Source organism: Cetorhinus maximus, chromosome 10, assembly GCF_964194155.1.
Source record: "Cetorhinus maximus chromosome 10, sCetMax3.hap1.1, whole genome shotgun sequence".
Taxonomy (NCBI): domain Eukaryota; kingdom Metazoa; phylum Chordata; class Chondrichthyes; order Lamniformes; family Cetorhinidae; genus Cetorhinus; species Cetorhinus maximus.
In genome coordinates, this window is record NC_135888.1 from 21,361,642 (window position 1) to 21,382,776 (window position 21,135).

General features: G+C 44.5%; 1 protein-coding gene across 2 annotated transcripts in view; it reads left to right on the forward strand.

The window, feature by feature from the left end:
- col27a1b (collagen, type XXVII, alpha 1b) overlaps positions 1 to 21,135 on the forward strand; it is a 605,111-nt gene that overhangs the window by 390,641 nt on the left and 193,335 nt on the right. For both annotated transcript variants that reach the window (XM_078550110.1, XM_078550108.1), the window contains exon 28: positions 3,830 to 3,883. In XM_078550110.1, coding sequence (XP_078406236.1) covers positions 3,830 to 3,883 — 54 coding nt within the window. The remainder of the gene's footprint in view (positions 1 to 3,829; positions 3,884 to 21,135) is intronic.

A 21,135-nucleotide genomic window follows, 5' to 3' on the forward strand; every position in this document is an offset into this window, starting at 1 on the left:
CTGCTTCTATTTATTCTTTCAACAATGTTAAAGCAAAAGCTTCTCAGAAAGACTATTGGCTACCAAAGTGCAGGGATGTGAGATATAATCCTGTATCCAGCCCTGCATTCACAATGGGCCCCCTGTTCGCCAAGATTTTGTGGATCATGTTTAGTAATGTTCCTGTGAACAACCTTGGAACATTTTTACTACCTTCTTCTTGTGTTCTCTGCCCAAAGGCACGTCTGACCCACAGCGCCACGGCCTCCACTGTAGGTTAGGGCAAGTAGGCAGGTCCAGAATCCACCCCAGCCAGAATGGGGATTGAATGGCACCAATCTGATTCACGTCGGCTGTCCAGTCAACTGAGCCAAGCAGCCCCTCAAGGAGTCTGGGTTGCTGTGGTAGAGGCTTCCATTTTTTTTTTCCTATCATATGGCTGACCAGGAATCTCTCCCACTTTTACACCCTGCCATTAGTGTATGTTGGAAGGACTTATTGCTTGATATTCAACCTATTTGACCACATTATGAACGCACCTTCCTTGGCCATCAAGCCCTGGAGTGGGACTTGAACTCAGAGCTACTGGCTCATTGGCAGGGATGCTACCCACTGTGCCACAAGACTTTTTTGCTACCTTAAAGGCACTTTCTTCCCCCATGCACAGAAGAGACGTGCATGTGTGTGTGTGCCTTACCTTCAAATTTACCCTGATAAAGGTGTGTAACATTCATAGAATTATAGACATTTACAGCACAACAAGAGGCCATTGGGCTGGCCAACAAGCTGCCTTCCAGCCTAATCTCACTTCCCTGCTCTTGGTCCATATCCTTATAGATTACAGCCCTTCAAATTTTTCAATGGGATGAGGGTTTCTGCCTCTGCCACCCTTTCAGGCAGTGAGTTCCAAACCCCACCACCCTCAGGATGAAAAAACTTCCCCTCAAATCCCCTGTAACCCACCTACCTCTTACTCTAAATCGATGTCCCCTGGTTATAAACTTGTCAGCCAAGAGGAATAGGGTCTTCCTATCTACTGTATCTGGACCCCTCGTAATTGTTAACACTTCAATTAGGCCTCATGTGGAACCTTTGTATTTCCTGTGAAAGTGCTTTTTTGACATTCATTGCTCAGGCTGCCTAACATCTAGATTGTACTGTGCGACAATATCAAATTTCTTTAATGTGGGGGCCACCCACTGGTGTTAAACTGACCATTAAGACCATTTCCACATTTGTGTTACATATCTAGTGGTTGCAAAGATCCCCTGCAGTAATAAACAAGTTCTGAACAGTCTGCCTAGCAGCCCACTATGCAATGTTAACTTTAAATGTATTTCAGTCTGTGTGTGTGGACACAGGCCAAGCGTAGGACAATTCTTCTGAAAGCCGTGGGTTGCATCAGGGTTGAAGAAGTTAAATAATATTCATGCTTTGAATGCACGTAAATGAGTATAGAAACGTGTAAACATATATGTTTATTTATATATGTGTTTGTGTATGTGTGTGCGTATGTGTGTTATACACATACACTTGCAAGTACCATGCAACATGCTCTTGAACAGACCTCCTACTGGCTGATCAAGGCTCCCGAAGTATCATGGTATATAAATGTCTCCAGAGACTCTTCATGCTGGTTCTTCAGAGACTGAAACTCATTTATGAATGTAACCAATACAACTTTTCCTCAGGCATTAGAGCCCAGCGCCAATACCACTGTCCTACCGCACAAAGGGTCTTTATTTTCATTGAACTCTGTCCTTCAGTTGCCTGAAGAGCGTTTTTTTAATGGAATAACATTGTGCACCTACTGTTAAAGAAAATATTTCCTCTCCATCTTAAGGTAAAGGAATGTGAAATATCGCAGGATAACACCCCCCCCGCAATCACCACACCATGGTGACTCTTTGATCTGGAGCACATCTCCAGGATGGAATAAACACTCAGCTCCCGAGATAGATTTTTTGTTCCCTTCCGAATCAGATATTTAAACTCTGTGAGCAATTTATGTATAGAGCCTTTAATAATGGCAAACTATTTTAATTTGTTCGAAAATGACTTTTAGTTCACTCATCATTGGTATGCTAATAAACCAGAATCCTGGTTCCCTTCATTGGAGAACGTACAATATCATCTTTGTATATGCACCCACGCATTAATGAATCATATGTACAGGAATTATGGTGCTCATTAGTCTCCTGAATGCAACTAACATGATGGTTTGCCTAAACAAAATAATATTTTGTGTTCTAATACAATGTTCTGGCTTTTCTCATATGATATATTATTTTAATTTTCCATACTTTCCCTGTTTGCCAAATGAATGCAAAAATGTGATTTTTTTTTTAAAAACTAAATTGAACTGAAATGTTCTGCTCCCTCAGCACTTTGCTTCTTCGCCTCTGTGCATTTTGCAGTTGTTTTGTTCTCCCGAGCCTTTGTGCTTTTCTTTTCTTGAATGTTTTTTCCCTCATTTTGCCCTTTCCCCAGTCCTTCATTCCCTCCATTTCTCTGATTTATATCTCCAGTTGTTTATCTTTGCTTCTCCAACTTCCTCATTTCTCTTATCTCCCTTTTCTGTTCCTTTAACTTAATCCTGCCCTGGAGTAAACAAACAGTACACGCTACAACAACATGCTTGCCGAGATTGGAGACAAATTATGCAAGGACTTAGAGAATCTTAGCAGCAGTTGGTGGGGGTGGGGGTGGGGGTGGGGGGGTGGGGGTGGTGCGGGGAGCGGTAAGAGAAAGAGTGAGCTTGAATTTATGTAAAACCTTTCACGTCCTCTGGATATCCGAAACTGTTTTGATGTTGTTATGTAGGCAGATATGGCAGCAAATGTACATACAGCTGGGGCCCACAAACAACATGATAAATGAATACCTCAGGTATTTTTGGTGGTGTTCAGCTCAATAACGTCGTAAAATATTGACACTTCACTTTTGGATGTGGTTTTGGACGCAGCCGATATAAATTGGGTGAAGATGGTTGGAGATTTGACTGGCCTGGGAGTGTTTAATGATGATACTAGTTACCAAAAGTCGAATAGTGTTTTCGTTCTCTAGCACTGACTTCCTTCAGCTTTATTGGTATAATAATCAATTTAAGACAAGTATTTGTGCAGCAGTAAGTCTAAACTGCACAGATACCGTTCCCTGTTACCTTTGTTTATTTTCTGCCTTTCAGCTTGTTGTTTCTTAAGCTCTGTCCTCTTTACCTATCCCCCTGCTATGTTTTCTCTATTCCCCACACTCTCTATTAATCTCCCCTCTAACCCTTCTGGAATGAATAAACTCTTCAATAATCTTCCACTCCATGTTTGTCCTCGCACTGTTGTTTTTTCACTTGGAGTTAACTATGGTAACACTCTGGCCTCTGAATTGCAAGGTTCAAGTCCCACTCCTGGATTTGAGTACAAGAACATGGGCTGATACTCCAGTGCGGTATTGAGCCGAGGTGCTGTCTTTTGGATGAGATGTTAAAGCGTGGCTCCCATCTGCCTGCTTAGGTAGATGGCGAAATTCCCATTGCACTATTTGAAGAAGAGCAGGAGAGTTTTCCCCAGTGTCCTGGCCAATATTTATCCCTCAACCAACATCAAAAAAACCAGATTATCTGGTCTTTATCACACTGCTGTTTGTGGGAGCTTGCTGTGCGCAAATTGGTTGCCGTGCTTCCTACATTACAACAATGACTACACTTAGAAACGACTTCATTGGCTGTAAAGCGCTTTGGGATAATCTGAGATCATAAAAGATGTTATAGAAATGCAAGTTTTTCTTTTTCTTGAGCTAATCATGTCCAGGTGATAGGGATAATCACACTGACTCGCTTATCTATCTATCTTAGGGTGCCAAAGGAGTTCGAGGATCTCCTGGGATGAGAGGAATCAAGGGCCGCAGGGTAAGCAAAGGCTTTCAAATACAAGTGAGAACAAATCACATCGAGAACTTCTTGTTGAGTAGAGTATTTCAGCGTAGAATGAGTTGAGTGCTCCTATTTGTAGTATGAATTCTGTGTTATGGATATACCAAATCAATATTAAAGAATATTGCTGTGCAGCATATTTCAAGGTAAGACAAATGGTTTCTGTGTTTTAAAAAACTAGATGAACTTGGCCTTTTAGAAGTGTTTTGGAGCTGCAATGTCAGCCTACTGGTGCTGAAACTTTGCTGCCAAGTTGTTTTATACTTGCATTTGCTGGGAACGTTAAGTCCCCTTGCTGTAACTGACCAAAAATGACTTCATTAGTAAGAAAAGGTGGCCCTATATTGGGGAGTGGTCCACCCAGCAGCTTCCATATTGTGTGTGCGCCCACTGCGAATATGTAAAACATGTCACCTAAACTTGACCCCGGTTGTCCCAGTTAGGGTCAAGACCAGAGGTCAGTGGCACCCACTGTGCCCCATTTGTGCCAGTCCAGGGGCTCCAAGGATCTTCAAGCCCACTGTAATTCAGCACAAAATGCAATCAACAACCAATTGCAGGAACTTCCCCTTGTGTAGCGTTTAAAAATCATTGTGTGTGATTTATGTAGATTAAAAATACAGAATAAATGACGCTGTAACGATATGAAAGGATGTGGGTGCGAGCAAGAAAGTAGGATCAGAGCGGGTGGCTAATGTGGAGAAATACCCCAATTCGGACTTCCTGGGCCAAATGTGTTGTGATGTTCAATGGTTTCATTCTCATGAATAATGTTGCTTTTCAGGTGATTTTTGTGGGTCAAACAGAGGGTTGTTCACTTTGTCTACTGTACACCATGTCCAAACTGTATCAGATTGACACCAGAGTATGGTCGACACTTTGTGAATTCAGTATTCATTCAAAATGGCAGCCGAGACAATGTACTATTTGGGCTGGATTTTCACATAGTCAGAGAGGCTCCATGGACATTTAAAAATGGCGGCCAGGACCCAATCCCGGAATTCCCAACCCCATCCCTGGAGTTTCCAATTTTCACCAGGGCCGTTTAAGGGTGTGGGCTGGTTCGAGACGTGAGCCTGCATTCTGCGTTCATGACCTGGGCAGCTAGATTACAGGGATGGGCATGTCCTCATCCTCTGCAATTTTCATGGAGTCAGGTCAGCTTTTCAAGAGTCGTGGTTCACTGCACCCCAGAGTTGTCATAAACCATAGTCTGCATGAGGGATCCTTTTGAAAGACAAGTTCAAAAGGTCTTTCTCATCCCCCATGCCAAGGGATGCCCCCACCCACCCTCTATGGCCCCCATGCCCCCATGCCAATGGATGCCCCACTCACCCAAATGGCCCCTCATGCCGCCCATGCCAAGGCATGTCCCCCACTTACCCTCCATTGTCATTCATGCCTCCATGCCAAGCTGTGGCACTTCCGTGCCCTTTCATGCCCTACATAGAACCAATGAACGCCATAGTAACAGTGGGGTATATGAAGAAAGTGTTTTTTAAAAATCATACATTCATTGATAACTTTCTGCTGCTTAAAAAGGAAACTCCTTTTTCCTACAAGCCAATAAAAGTGTCATTCATTCAGACTCTTTAGAGTATCAATGGCAGAAACTGCAAGCACTTAAAATCTCTTTCTCTTCTGTAAATAAACATTGCGCAATTGCCAACATAGATCAGAGAGCCAGAGCGGTCAATCAAGCAATGTTTTCCCGAAGCTCAGGTGTTTCAACAGACTAATGGATTCCTGGGCTCTCAGCCAAGCCTCATTATGCTGAGAGCCCAGGCATCCATTAGGGAGCTAAAATACCTGAGCCCCAGGGTAAGCATTGCTTAATGAAGAGACTGAAGACATTTCATATAGAGTGGGTGAATGGGCATGGAAATGCCATAGCTGTGTATGAGAGGCCATGGGGATAAGTGGGTGGACATGCTTTGGCATGGGGTCATGAGGGGCCATGGGCGGGGTGGGCGGGGGAGCATAAGATGGGGTGGATGGGGCATGGCGAGTATGTCAGGAGTGAGGGGTGAGGGCTCGGAGGCTTTACTTTTTTCATTACAATTGGGATGAAGTGCCACAGCTCTGAGGTGGGCCTTTTAAACAGCCTGCCTTGGCAGACGGCAGCCCCCATGGCTGCCTCCGAGCTCTTTCCCAGGTCGACTGGCCCGACTGCAGCCCATACCCTCACCCCCTGACAATGAAAATCCCAAAGTGGGCGGCTGAGGCGGGAAATTTCCCCACTCCTGCTACCCGCCTCGAGGGTGAAAATCCAGTCCTCGGTGTGACAAGTGCTTTTAATTTGCATTCATGCTAGGAATTTTTTTAACTACTATTTTTGGGAAAAACTTTACTCATTGGCATAGCACCGGGGTAAACGTTGTTCTCCCCTCAAGGTAATAAACATGCAACTGTATTTTTAATAAATTACATTTGGAAGCTACTGTGTGTATAGGTCAAAACACCAATGTTAATACTTTGATAATTGTGACTTTAACACATGATCGCCATTGGCAATGGTTACGCGAACCAGATTCTATAGTAGTTCACAGAATGACAGAATTGCTGTGGCACAGAAGTAGGCCATTCGGCCCATCGTGTCTGCATGGCTCTCTGAACATGCAATTTATTTAGTGCCATTCTCCCGCCTTCTCCCCGTAATCCTGCACATTCTTCTTTTTCATATAACAGTCTAATTCCCTTTTGAATGCCTCATTTGAACCTGACTCCACCACACTCTCAGGCAGTGCATTCCAAACCTTAGTCACTCATTGCGTGAAAAAGTTTTTTCTCCTATCACTTCCGCTTTTTGTCAGTTGCTTTAATTCTGTGCCCTCTTGTTCTCGATCCTTTCGTGAGCAGGAACAGTTTCTCCCTACCCACCCTGTCCAGACCCTCATGATGAATACCGCTATCAAATCTCCTCTTAACCGTCTTTTCTCCAAGGAAAAGAGTCCCAATTTCTTCAATCTATCCTTATAACTAAAGTTCCTCATCCCTGAACCATTTTCATGAATCTTTTCTGCACTCTCTCTCCAAATCCTTCACATCTTTCCTAAAGTGTAGCACCCAGAACTGGATGCAATACTCCAGCTGAGGCCAAACTAGTGTCTTATACTCGTGTCTGAATTGTAATATAAAAATCCTTGCCTTTGGTAAAAATTGCATTCAGTGGCTGCCTGTCTCCATTCTGGCTGGTCTAACATCCAGTCTGTGCAACAAGTGTACCTCAGTGTATCTTGGACTTCAGCAGACTCAACCTTAGCTACAATAGATACAATCGTTATTCTATCAGGAAATTGTAGTTAGTGGTCTGTACCTCAGCTGGCCTGCCGCTCCATAGTTCACTGGTATAGTACAGCTATTTGATCAAACTCTCCTGCATTTTAAAGAAGCTCTTTCTTCCCTTACATATTTTTCTAAGCTTTCAGCATTCACAAATGTCAGGACTGTGGTCTCTCAGTCCCAGCCTTTGGAAAGTACAGTCTGTTCTCCATAAACCTCGGGGTCTTGAGCAGAATAGTCCATAAAATCCTTAACCTATAAAGCGGAATTATGACCAGTGAGGGTGGTGCATTTAAATATTTAAAGGAATATAATTCTTCTTCAAGGGCAATTAGGGATGGGCAATAAAAATGCTGGCCAAGCCAGCGATGCCCACGTCCCGTGAAAGAATTTCGAAAAAATTAAGCTTCTGAAGCATAGGGCCTGATTTGCAAATAAATTACTCCTGTTCTCCCAGGATGTTGCTTGTGATGAACGAGACTCACAGTCTTTCCCACAGCAGGGACATTATAACATAACAAGCAATGAGTTAAACCAAACTGTCTGTGAGTTCCACATGGTAAACCAAAATCACAACATGTTTCACAATAAAAAAATAAATAGGAAAATTATGGTGATGACATTCCCAATAGAAATCAATTACACTAAAGTGTCCATCTAGTGATTTGTGTAGGTGGAAAGGAAGTTTATCCAATGACTTCATTTCTGTTTGGAACATCTCTGAAGTTATCTATTTTTATTACTGCAAAGCACTGACAATAATCAAAATCTTTTCATAGTTCTTTTGTTGAAACAGCTTAATGAATTAAAGAACGAAACAAATTCACAATACTGCCACCTTGTAAATGGAAACAGCTTTATAAAAGTGATTGAGGGAAATGTTGTATCCCTGTGTGCCTCCCACACTTTCTGTCTCCCTCTGTCTGTTAGTGTTTGTCTTCCAGTCATAGGATAAGCAGTGAACAAATGATTATAGTGCATTATCTGAATTTTTATTTCCTTTCCCTGCTACTCACTCAAGTTCGTTAGTTAATTAATTAAATCAGGTTAATTCTTCTGTTTAAAGGAATCCGGATGAGTACTGAAAGCCATCAGCTCTTTAAAGTACCGATAACGTTCCTCTAAATTCTGAGAATTTTCAGCAGTTTATGTATTCAAATCTTTCGCTAATATTTGGTGTTTTGTACAATGTGTATTCTCACACCCCACAGACTCATTTTAAAGCCTTGCTGGTTTCTTTTCTCTCTCCCTATCCTTACGCAACACTGCACACTTATCAGCATTCTTATCCACGAACTATCTCTGTGACTCTCTCTTTCGCTCTTTCCTCCTGTCTGCCCTTCTCCTTGTATGTCTCAGTATAGCTCCGATACCTGTGATCTTTACTTCGCGTTTAACTCCTATAAAGCCCAGCGTCTGTAGACCGAGGGTCTACCACAAAGTGAGTCTAAGGTCTCAGCACACTGGTACTGGATGGATTCAAGCCGGGTGTGGGTCGTCTGAGGTCTCGAACCGTTCAGGGAACGCGGGAGACACGGAAGCTTTCGGGAAAAGAAAGATGAGGCTCGTAAGCAGCAGGGTTTGGGGTCAGGACACAACAGCAGCATCCTGGCCCTGGATGAACTAGTGAGGTACAAGCCTAGCAGAACCTAGGTTCACCAGGAAAAATGGACTGGGAGGAAGAGAGCTGAGTAACATATATTCATCCTGAAACACAGCAGAGTTATGCCAGGAGGTGATGGCAGAGCGAAGGCGCAGGACAAGTCCTGAGTTATTGGCAAACAGGAGTCGAAGGGAAAGGAAAGCATATTTTCCTCAGTTGCACACATTTCCTACAAGGTGTAAGAAGGCTGGGGATTTCCCATTTCCAATCTTCTCGTGTTTATTAACTCTTTTCCTGCATTATGACAGTGATTATACTTCAGAAATGCTTCATTGGCTGCTAAGCTCTTCAAAACACCCTGAGATCGGGTTAGTAGCTATATAAATGCAAGTCTTTCTTTTTTTCTCTCTCATAGGGGAGAATTTTCCTCCCGTTGGTTGGGGGGGGGGTGGGGGGGGTGGGCACAAACCTGATCGACGCCCCCGATCGGGTCCGCGCCGCCATTTTACGTGGGCGGGCCAATTAAGGCCCACCCAGCGTGACATGCGCCTGGAAGTGCTGAGCGCTCCCTGTGCGGGCGGAGTTGGGGGAGTTCCCTGAGTTGGGAGTGCGGATACACGCAGATTAGTTTAATTTCGCAAAATTTTAATAAAGAAAAGAAAAAGTTTTAAGACATGTCTCCTCATGTGACAGTGTCACATGAGCTGGGACATGTCAATGAACATTAATGAAAAGGTTGGACGGGCAGCTCAGTTTATTAGTTTAATTGATATTTAAATGGCCTTAATAGGTCATTGACAGTTCGGCGGGCATGCAGCCGCCTCGGGTGCACACCCGCCAAACTGAAAATCTAAATGACACGCAGTGACATCGGGACACCTGCCCGACCTCATTTTACCCCGCGTCATTTTACACCTCGGTGAACGGGCCCCGCCCCCGCTCGCCAAGCTGAAGATTCAGACCATAATGATTGTCAATGACACATACATTTCCTCTCTAGTCTCTTTTAACTCTGGGGATTTATTAGCTTTAAGGCCATATGGCACTGGCCTACATTTAACTCCAGACCCACAGTAATGTGGTTGATTCTTAACTGCCCTCGTAAATGGTCCAGCAAGTCACTCAGTTCAAGGGAAATTAGGGATGGGCAATAAATGCTGGCCTTGCCAGCAACACCCACATCCCATGAAAGAATAAAAGAAAAAGCCTGTCTAAGTAAAATCCCTTGGTACTACGTTCTGTTCACTTATGACTTCCTTTATGAATACTTTTATGGGAACAATCATTCAGAATATTTATTATTTTATACTCATCTTCAATTTCAAACCTTTTTGCATCTTTCACTGTTCTCAGCCTCTTCTCAGGCAGCCCTGTTGCTGTCGCAATCCTGAAAGAATTTGTTATATTTAAGTTTAGCCTCGACAGGCGTGGTTCATTCCCCATGCCACTTTGTCCCTCTAACACCTTTTCTTTTATCTTCTTCGCTCGCACTCCCTGGGATTTATGTGTTGGAATCCCTTGGTATCCGTTCACTTACCACTTTCGGCAACTCCCCTCGGGGAAGGTACTCCCATTCGCAACACTACACAAGAATTAGGTGCAGTAGTCGACCATTCAGCTCCTCAAGCCTGCTCCGCCATTCGATAAGGTCATGGCTAAAATGATTCTGACCTCTACTCCGCTCTTCTCCCTGTGTAATGGTCACCATTACTGACAAGCTTTTTATAACCCCAGGATTATTTAATTAATTGAATTCTGATTCCCCAGCTGCCAAGGTGGGATTTGAACTTATGTCTTTGAATCAGTCATCCAGTCCTCTGGATTACTAGTCCAGCGACCTGACTGTCCTGTTGCTTTTGGCCGTTAATGCAAACAATATAGGCAATGGATTTTTTTTTTTTGTGAAAATCCACAAGAATGCTCGTTTTGACTTGTTTCTGTACAAAATCATTCTGTTTAAATACAAGTGAGTGCTCACTGTTCACACAACCATGCTCATGAAATCACACTTTGATATGGAAGGGAAAATTTTAATATTAGCTTGGAGAAAGGGGAACAGGTTAAGCGTGCACGTGCTAATTCCTAAAAGCAGAAGATTCAGAAATCTTCGCATGCAGGGGAGATGAGTGTCAACGGTGGGAGCAGTAAAATGGTGCACCTTAATCCTTTCAGCACATTAAAAGCGTGATAAGCACTTACAAAGAGGGTTTTTGAAATAGCCAAGCCCTCCACAGATTTATTGCATGTTAAATATGAAGGACTTAGTGTGGAACTCTTGTTAAAGCAACAAATAAAATACAGGCCGTTTGCCATTACACAGTGATTTAGAACTGAAATACTTGATCCGTGTAGCCCTGCTTAAAGTTGCATGGCCCCACTGTTTCTATATTTTATTGCCTCAGGTTTTTAGCTTTGAATTCAATAGGAATTAGCACGTGAATGCTTAACCTGTTCACATGACATTATTTCCGCTTTTGTTTCAATGCAGAGATTAATCTGCTTATTTTTATTGGGTCAACAGTTCTGTTAAAAGAGCAGAGAAATGTCAAACGAGCATGTTAAATGTTTACGGCACTAATATCATGAACAGTAACTTCTTGGCTATAATGTTTCAAATTACAAAGACATACCCTATTTTACTCCTAGATTCGCTAACTACCCCTTATCCCAATCAATTGTAGGTAAACTTACACTGGGTATGTGGACTGGGAGTTGATTAAAGAAAATCAGAAAGTGATTTTCCTGGTGCCTGAACAAGTCAGTAGTGTACAAACTCACAGCCAATTCCACATACCCCCCAGAATCAAAGAGTTATTACAGCTCAAACGAAGGCCATTTGGCCCATTGGGTCCATACTGACTCTTTAGGAAGGGTCCCTGAGAGGACGCAGAGGAGATTTACCAGAATGGTTCTGGGAATGAGGGATTTTAGCAACAAGGCTGGGTTGGAGAGACTGGGGTTGTTCTCTTTGGAGCAAAGGAGGTTGAGGGGGGACCTGGTAGAGGTGCACAGGGTTATGACAGGCTTAGAGAAGGTAGACAAAGAAAAGCTAAAACAAAAATACCTGGAAAAACTCAGCAAGTCTGGCAGCATCTGCGGAGAGGAACACAGTTAACGTTTCGAGTCCGAATGACCCTTCAACAGAACTAAGTAAAGCTGTTCCCATTAGTTGATGGTAAAAGGACTAGGAGGGCACAGATTTAAGATTTTGAGTGAGAGATGCAGGAGCGGGGTAGTGTGAGGAATAACTGTTTTACACAGCGAGTGGTAATGACCTGGAACTGTGCCCACGAAGGTGGTGGAAGAGGAAACAATGAATGATTTCAAAAGGAAATTGGATGGACACTTGAGGGAAACAAACTTGCACGGATATGGGGATAGAGCAGGGAATGGAAATGACTGGATTGCTCAGCTACATATTAATTTGCATGCAATATCTTTGCAGACTGTTTGCTAGTTTGCATCCAAAAAGCTCAGGTATCAGTCTATTAAAATAAGCTGCGATCCTTCACATCTTAGGAAAGAATTGTAGTGTTTTTTGTCGCAGGAAGTGAAATTGTTGCTTAGAATCTCCGTGGTCAGCTATGCCATTGTTGCACCATAAAGTTACACCATGCGCCAGCAGAGGGAGTTACACACTGGTTTCCTGGGATAGGTTACACTGTAACTCCTGATGCCATTGGCCAGACACCAAGGGCTGAATTTCCGCCCCCCCCTCCAATCGGGGGTGGGGGATTGTGCAGGGTTGGGCGGGAGTGAGCGTGAACCCGATTGGCACCCCCGATCGAGTGTGTGCCGCCATTTTACGTGGGCAGGCCAATTAAGGCCCGCCCAGCCTGACGTCGGCCAGAAAGCACTGAGCGCTCCCTGTGCGGACGGGCGGGGATTCCCTGAGTCGGGACCTGCGCGCGAAAGAGCACGTAAATCTCCCTGAGGCACCTCCGTTAAAGTTTTTAAAAGCTTAATTCAGAGAAGAAAATATTATAAGACATGTCCCCTCATGTGACAGTGTCACTTGAGCTGGGACATGTCAATGAAATATTTGAAAAACTTTTAGTGAATTTTGAAACCCTTGATGAAGCCTCATCCCACCCGTGGATGAGGTTTCATGAAAAATACAAAGGCCGCCTGGGCTCTTCGCCTGCCCCTCGCCAACCTTAAGGCTCAGTTAATTGTTTTAATTAGTTTTTAACAGGCCTTAATAGGCCTTTGACAGTTGGGCGAACTGAAAATCTAAATGACGCGCGGTGACATCGGGACGCCCGCCCAACGTCACCACGCGTCATTTTACGCGTCGGCGAGTGGGCCCCGCCCCCGCTCGCCGACCGTAAAATTCTTCCCCAAGGGCAGTTGCACACACACACTCAGCTTGCACCGCGTCCACCAGTGCGTGTGCTGTTCTAACCACTGCTGACGCCATTGGCGTGTACCCTCAGCCGGTGCCAGTGCCGTTTTGCGCCTCGGGTTCACACACCTCCTGTCCGCTGCTGGCCCTTCGCCGGCCCTGTCCCGTGTGGCGCTCCCGTCTCTGACAATTGAGCGATGCGCTCTATTTGGAATCCCATTTCGGGGATATTCAAGCTCTTTCCATACCGCATTTATCCGTGACATTCCTGACAACTGTGTGTTTCAAAACAATTTAGCCTATCGAAATAAAACGGCTCACCCTTCAAATAAAAATGCAAATAAGCCTTAGCTCCCAGTAAGGTCTACAAGAATAATCAATCAGTTTGGATATGAAAGAACAAGTTTTGGGAGGCGTAGCCACCAGTTTCAGTCACTGGCTTTGACATAAGCAGTGCTTGTACATGTGCGGGAATTGCACCCCCTGCAGTTGTGGCGTCACCACATTCAGCCTCAGTTAATTGAAGTATTTTTGGTGCAGCTCCAGTGTAATGTGCGAATAGGAACTATATAAGTTGCTGACAACCCCAGGAAACCTCTGTGCAATAATGGTGTAACTCTTTAAAATCACTCTACTGACACCCAGCACTAGGAGAACTCTATCTCGCAGCTAGACAAGCAACTGATAAGTATTTTCACTGCCAATTTCCACCAAATCATTTGGTGACATCTGTCATCCATAACATCAGTCTAGGTTGAAGGCAGTATTGTCAACTTAGGTGCCCACTGAACACCATTGTAGGACAGCAGGCAGATGAAGCACAATAGGCTTGTCTGAAAAAGGCCCATGAACCATCCTCCAGGAGCTATGAGGCTCACACTCCTGGGTTTTCTTTTTGCTAAGCCAGGCACCAACATCAGTTGTGCTACCAGTAGGAAGCTTGTGCTGTCACTGACTATCATCACTCAATACTGATCAACACCACAGAAAGATCTTGAGAGGAGATTTGATGGAGGTGTTCAGAAATCATGAGGAGTCTGGACAGAGTAGATAGGGAGAAACTGTTCCCATTGGCAGAGGGTTCAAGAGCCAGAGGGCACTGATTTGTGTTTGAGCCAAAGGCAACATGAGGAAAAGCCTTTTTTACACAGACAGTGTGGTGGAGGCAGGTTCAATCAAGGCTTTCAAAAGAGAATTCGATTATGATCTGAAGAGAAAATATTTGCCAGGCTATGGGGAAAGGGTGGGTGAATGGGACTAGCTGAGCCGCTATTACAGAGAGCTGGCACAGGTACGATGGGCCCGAGTGGCCTCCTTTTGTTCTGTAGCCATTCCATGATTTCATAAGTCAAAACATTTCACGAGAGGAGGCAAGGGTTGCATGTCACAACGTTATCTCTTTACCCCACCTTCCAAGGACACCTCAACACATTGCAACCTGTTAAAACAACTTTGCAACGCTAACCTGCCACACTACACTCTGGACCTACATCTCTCCTAATACACATAACTGCCTTGCACAACCCTAATATATCTGCAGTCTACCATCCTCACCCTCACCCCAACATCTCCCAATTCTGTCATTGCAGCCAAATCAGGTGATATAAACATCATGCAGAATCTGTCCTCCAGTAGCCATTGAGGTGACCAATAAGGACATGGCCTGGTTTGCAATATAGACAAGCTGAGTACCATGGGACTGAAACCCCTTCTAGCTTTGTTAATCAGTGAATGGTGGGGCTTTGAAATTGATCGCACAGAACTGCCTCAGGGAGCTGAAGATATAAAAAAAATGAAAAATAAAGAATTATAAAATGGTTAAAAAAATGACTCTGTCACATGAGCAGGGACATGTTCTTAATGAAGTGTTAAAATTTTTATTTATTTAATTGCTGTTGGAAACCTCATCCCGCCCCTGGATGAGGTTTCCTAAAAAGTGCAAAGGCCAACCGTAAGGTTGGACGGGCAGCGAAAAGTAACATTTAAGTGGGACTTTAATGGCCTTAATAAACCTTTTTAATTGTTGGTGGGCGCGCTGCCAACTCCCGCACGCACCCGCCAACCGGAATATCGCGCAAGTACGCGATGACTTCGGGACACTCGCCCGTCGTCATCGCGCGTCATTTTACGCTCGTTCGGGTCGGGTGCGCGCCCGCCCGACGGGCGTAATACTCTGGCCCCCCAGGCGTGGCTTCACCAATGCTCTGGACAGCAGTGCTGATGCTCAGGCAGACAGCTGAGAGCTTCTTGCATGCAGGCTGGACGAGCACAACATTAAACTGATTAAAAACCAGGATAATTATCTGCAAATTGTACAAACTAAACGACATTTCTTTTGTAGGAGACCTTTAATCTATTTCACAATTTGGAATCATGCAGCTTTTTATGAGGCAGTGTCAAAGTTTCAGTAAATTTATGGTAATGCTAATGGGGGGGAGGGGCGTGAAATGTGAACTTAAATACATAGGCTCCTTTGATACAACGCATTTAGGCTGAAGTTCAAGTCCATGAAAGATCAAACTCTCTGGAAAGCATCTTATCAGCCTGCTGTGAGAGCAGTAGCAACTTCACAGCGACATGAATGCTACATAATTTTCCAGAGAATATTTTTTGAGAAGTGAAATGTTTGCCAGATTTTGCTGTCATTTTTCTAATTTCATTTTCTAACATGTGGTAAGAGTTGTTTTCAGAACAATGACTTTTAGGAGCAGGAGAGCTGATGCAAATTTTGTAAGCAGTGGCCCTTCTGACAAAGATGGTTGAGATTTTATAAGTTAAACGAAGAGGTCTACGGAACTTTTAGGATGTTGCGCGATCCAATTCAATACCAGTATTACCGAGATTTCTTGACCAACCATGTGTAGTTGACAGTCATACCCAGTATCAGTTACCAACCATACAGATTTTCCCCTTTCTAGTTACATAGAATGTTTCCTTTGCAGTGTGTTCAATCTAGCTGAATGCCGATTGCTATATTTTGGCTCAGAGGTGCTCTGGTCAGAATGCATTCTTGAGAAAGCAACTACATAAAAAGCACAAGAATTTTTAATGCAGGAGGTCATGTGTTGTTCTTGATGGCACTGAATTTATGCCACTCTGATTTTACACAGTATGCTTTCTCCCCCAAAGCAATCCCATTTTCCTCCCTTTTTTAATGTTTTAATATTTATCCATCATGTTTTTGAAAACGTCTATTAATTAAGCATCAATCACCACTCATGGCAAAGACTTCTACGTTCCAATTTTTTTGCATTAAAAAAAAATATGCTGATAGATATACTGCTTGCCTTGAGATCAATGACCCTGTCATTGATTCAGCTACCAGTTTGGGCCTGATTTTAACTCAATCAAAAACCCATTCATTAGAGTTAAAATCAGACCCAAAATGGCTCTGACAATCCCCTGGGGTTCAGACTGCTGGGGCTAGGTGTAAGACCAGAGTCTCATTAATGTGGAGCGTGATGAGATGTGCCAGCTCCTGGATGTCCACCAGTGGCCTGAACCCAGAAGAAAGCATATGAAACAAAAAGTGGCCACAGGAACCTGGATCGGCCCCCATACACAGGGGACTGAAGGAGTAAATGATGGGACTCAGAGAGAAAACTTGGACAAACCCACTGCCCCAAGAGGCAGGCAGGGCATATTATGTCTCCATGGGACAGGCAGATACCAATAATGTGCTCTAGCGCCAGCAGCTCCTGCAGTTCCATGTTAATTAAGTGCCCTTTCACTGACCCTGTGATATAAGGCATGATTGGCTTTTGAGGGCACTGACAGTCTGATTTTACAATTTGTCTTCCTTTTCAATTCCTCTAGCACATCCCCTAAAGTCTTATTTTTAAGAGGATACAAACCTAACTATTCCAACTTTTCTTTGTACTTCACACTTCACATCCGTGTATCACCATGATAAATCTGTGTTGTACTTTCTCCAGGTCTATTATAACCCTCCTGTAGTGAGGAGCCTGAAACTACATAACGTGTTTCAGATGTACTTAACCATCCTTTTGTTTAGGTTATCATGACCTCTTTGCTTTTGTCCTCAATCCCCTTGATGTAAATCCCAATGTCCTATTTGCCTTCTTAATGGCCTTGTTTTATAACCTGTCTTCCCACTTTTCAGAATTTTATGTAACTGCGCACCTTGATTCATTTGCAACTCCACTACATTGAGACATGTATCTTCTAAGGAATGTATTAATTCTTTATTCTTGCTCCCAAAATGTATTCCTGCGTATTTTACAGAATTAAATTGCATCCACCACTTATCTTTCCATTTTCCCAGATTGTTTATGATCTCCTGTAGTCTCCTGCATTCTTCCCAACAGTTGACAGCCTGAGCTTGAAGGGGGAGAATTCATAACAGCACAGGATTTAGGAGCAGGAGTAGGCCATTCAGCCCTTCAAGTCTATTCCTCCACTCAATAAGATCATGGCTGATCTGGTTGTGGTCTCAGCTCCACTTTCCTGTCTGCTCCCCATAGCCAGTCACTGGACTCCCTTTTCTGACAAAAATCTGTTTAACTCAGCCTTGAATAAATTCAATGACCCAGCCTCCACTGCCTTCTAGGGAAGAGAATTCCACATACTAGCAACCCTGTAAGAGAAAATAACTTTCCTCATCTCCATCTTGATTGACACCTCTCATTTTTAAACTGTGTCCCCTATTTCTAGTTTCCCAGAACTAATCAGGGAAAACAAATATTTCAGTGAGTGAGTGGAACTAGATCCCTTGGTGGTGGGAGCAGTTAGTATTGATTCATTCAAATGCAAATTAGAGAGATTTCATTCAGCAAATGAGTAATTTGAAACATAACGTGTGGTGAGTAGAGCGTAGTTCAGGAGGAACAGGTGATTTTGGACCTATGGTTCCCAAAGCTTTCCATCACTGGGGGGTTTCCTCACCTCATGTCTGGGTCTGTTGTAGACTCATTGATAGAGCTTAATCATTTTGATTAGTCAATAACTCCATTATCAATGGATTATGGGGGAGGTGGTGGCATAGTGGTGTTGTCACTGGACTAATATTCCAGAGACTTGGGGTAATCCTCTGGAGACCCAGGTTCGAATCCCGCCACGGCAGATGGTGGAATTTGAATCCAATAAAAATCTGGAATGAAAACTCTGATGATGACATTGTCGATTGGAAGGAAATCTGCTGTCCTTACCTGGTCTGGCCTACATGTGACTCCAGATCCACAGCAATGTGGTTGACTCCTAAATGCCCTCTAAACAAGGGTAATAAATGATGGCCTAGCCAGAGTGCCACACCCCATGAGCAAATAATTAAAAAATTGGGATACCAGGGTGGTAGAAGGTGAGCTAGATGAAAGGATCTTGGTCGTTTGTGTCTAGTATATCCTGTAATCCCACATTGTCCCCAAGAATAAAGAAGTTGTCCAGGGTTTTGCTGAGACCACATCTGGAGTACTGTGTGCAGTTTTGGTCTCCACATTTAAAGAAGGATATACTTGCGCTAGATTTGTCCCTAGGATGAGAGGGTTGTCCTATGTTGAGAGGCTGAGTTTTGAAGAGTGAGAGGTGAGTGAATTGAAACTACAAGATCCTGAAGGGGCTTGATAGGGTAGACACTGAGGGTGTTTCCCCGGCTGGGGAATCTAGGACATGGGGTCACCATCTCAGGATAAGGGGCCATGATTTAGGACTGAGATGAGGAGAAATTACTTCACTCAAAGGGTTGTGAATCTTTGGAATTCTCTATCGCAGTGGGTTGTGGGTGCTCCATCGCTGAGTATATTTAAGGCTGGGATAGACAGATTTTTGACCTCTCAGGGAATCAAGGGATATAGAGAATAGGAAGGAAAGTGGAGTTGAGGAGCAAGATCGGCCCTGATTGTATTGAATAGTGGGGTAGACCCGGTGGGCTGTGTGGTCTACTCCTGCTCCTATTTCATGTGTTCTGGTGAAGGACTATGCAAAATAATCCTGCCCCACATACTTTCATCTGCGACAACCCTCTGAGCATTCAGGTCACGGGAGCAGCAGCTGCAGGAAATACAGACCTGAAGAGCAGAACTTGGCGAAGATACTGTGGGGGGGAAAAATGTGCAGATTAGAACACTGTCTGTGTTGTTAAAAAGCAGCTGTGTTAGATAGTGTGTTGCATCGATTCGGGCAATAGGCTTAGGGTTTAAGCAACATCACCCAAATGCCTTCATTGTGTCGTTGCTTCACAGCACAGTGAGATATTGGGCTGGATTTTCAATTGATGGTGGGGGGCAGGAACAAGTGTGGGCACAATTTGAAAATGGCATTCGCGGAGGGCAATTGTATCCCGCCACCTCAGTTTCAAATTTTCAAAGTGCTGGCTGAGAGGGAGGCAACGAGAAACCCACTCACCAGCAATTATTCGGCCATTAAGCTCCTTTAGGAGCTTGTTAAGGGGCATGTGCAGTCAAGGGGAATGCGATCTTCAATCTTCGTTTCAGTAAACACAAACAGTGTGGTGTACACGAGTGTCTGGTTTGCTGCAGGGACATTTGACTCACTCACTGACTTGCTTGTTAAAAACGGAAGCTTCGTGGGCCAACTGGCGCCAGGTCCAGCGTCGTACCTTAAATTTAATTGAATGGCCGCTTTCTGGAATTTTCCAGCTCCTGGCCTTCTGAGGAGCTGCCTGCTCTAATCAGCGAGGCGCTGGCAGCCCCCAACATGGCTGCAGTCAGCCTTTCCCACTGGTGCCAGACAGGCTGCTCCTGCCTCTTGGAGGTGCGTGGCAACGCTGCCAGGCTGCAGGGCCAGGACCCGGATTCCTTCCAGGTTCCCGACCCCGCTTTGATAATCCAGGCCCCATTCTGCCTATGTAATTCCAACAGGTGTACCACAGCAAGGTGTGCAGAAATGTGTACAAGGGCAATATAAATTGATTCCATTATTGTACACAAGAAAAACAGTAAGTTTCATACGGAATCATTCCAGTCACGTCCCATACGTATATAATGGGACAGAAACTCTTCCCCACGGGCACAGGGATTGATCCCTGTGCCTGAATGAGTGAACGCAAGGCTCACCTGATGTCAGGTCTCTGCTCTCATTTATATTACGCCGGGCAATAGGAGCAGGAGTCCCTCAAGCCAGCCCCACCATTCAATACGATCGTGGCTGAGCTTCTGCCTCAACTCCACTTTCTCCCCTGCCCCTCTTATCCCTTGATTCTCTGAGAGATCAAAAACCTGTCTATCCCAGCCTCGAAATTATTCAACGATGGAGTATCTACAACCCTTTAGGCTGGTGAATTCCAAAGATTCAGAGCGCTTTGAGTGGGAAAAAAACTCTCCTCACCTCAGTTCTAAACGACTGACCCCTTGGCCAGAATATTGCCGTCGGCATGTGGGGGTGGGCCCGACACGCAAAATGACATCGGGCGTGCGTCCCAACGTCATCGTGCGTCACTTAGATATTTCATTCCACGAGCGTACACCGGAGGCGGTTGCATACACGCTGAACTGTCAAAGGCCTGTTAAGGTCATTAGGAAAGTAATTTAACTAGTTAACAGCGCTGCCCATCCAACCTTAAGGTTGGCGGGCAGGCAAAGAGCCCAAGCAACCTTCGCGTTTTTCAGGAAACCTCATCCACGGGCGGGATGAGGTTTCCTGAAGGTTTAATAAAATAATTAAATACATTTTGCTAAATTGACAAACATGTGACACTGTCACATGAGCGGACATGCCTAAATAATTTTTCTCTTCCTTTATTAAAAAACTTCGATGTGTACTTAATCTCCCTGAGGCATGGAGCTGCCTCAGGGAGATTGCTGCTTTCGCGCAGGCCCTGACTCTCCCTCCTCCCCCCGCCCGTATAGGTAGTGCTGTGCGCTATGGAATGCATTTTACGTTGGGCGGGCCTTAATTAGCCCGCCCACCTAAAATGGCGGCGCACAGCCGGTCGCGGGCGGCGATCGGCTCCACGCCAGCTCCCGCCCGGCCCGCTTGACATAGGTAAGTTTCTGGCCCTTATCCTGAGACTGCCTCCCGTGT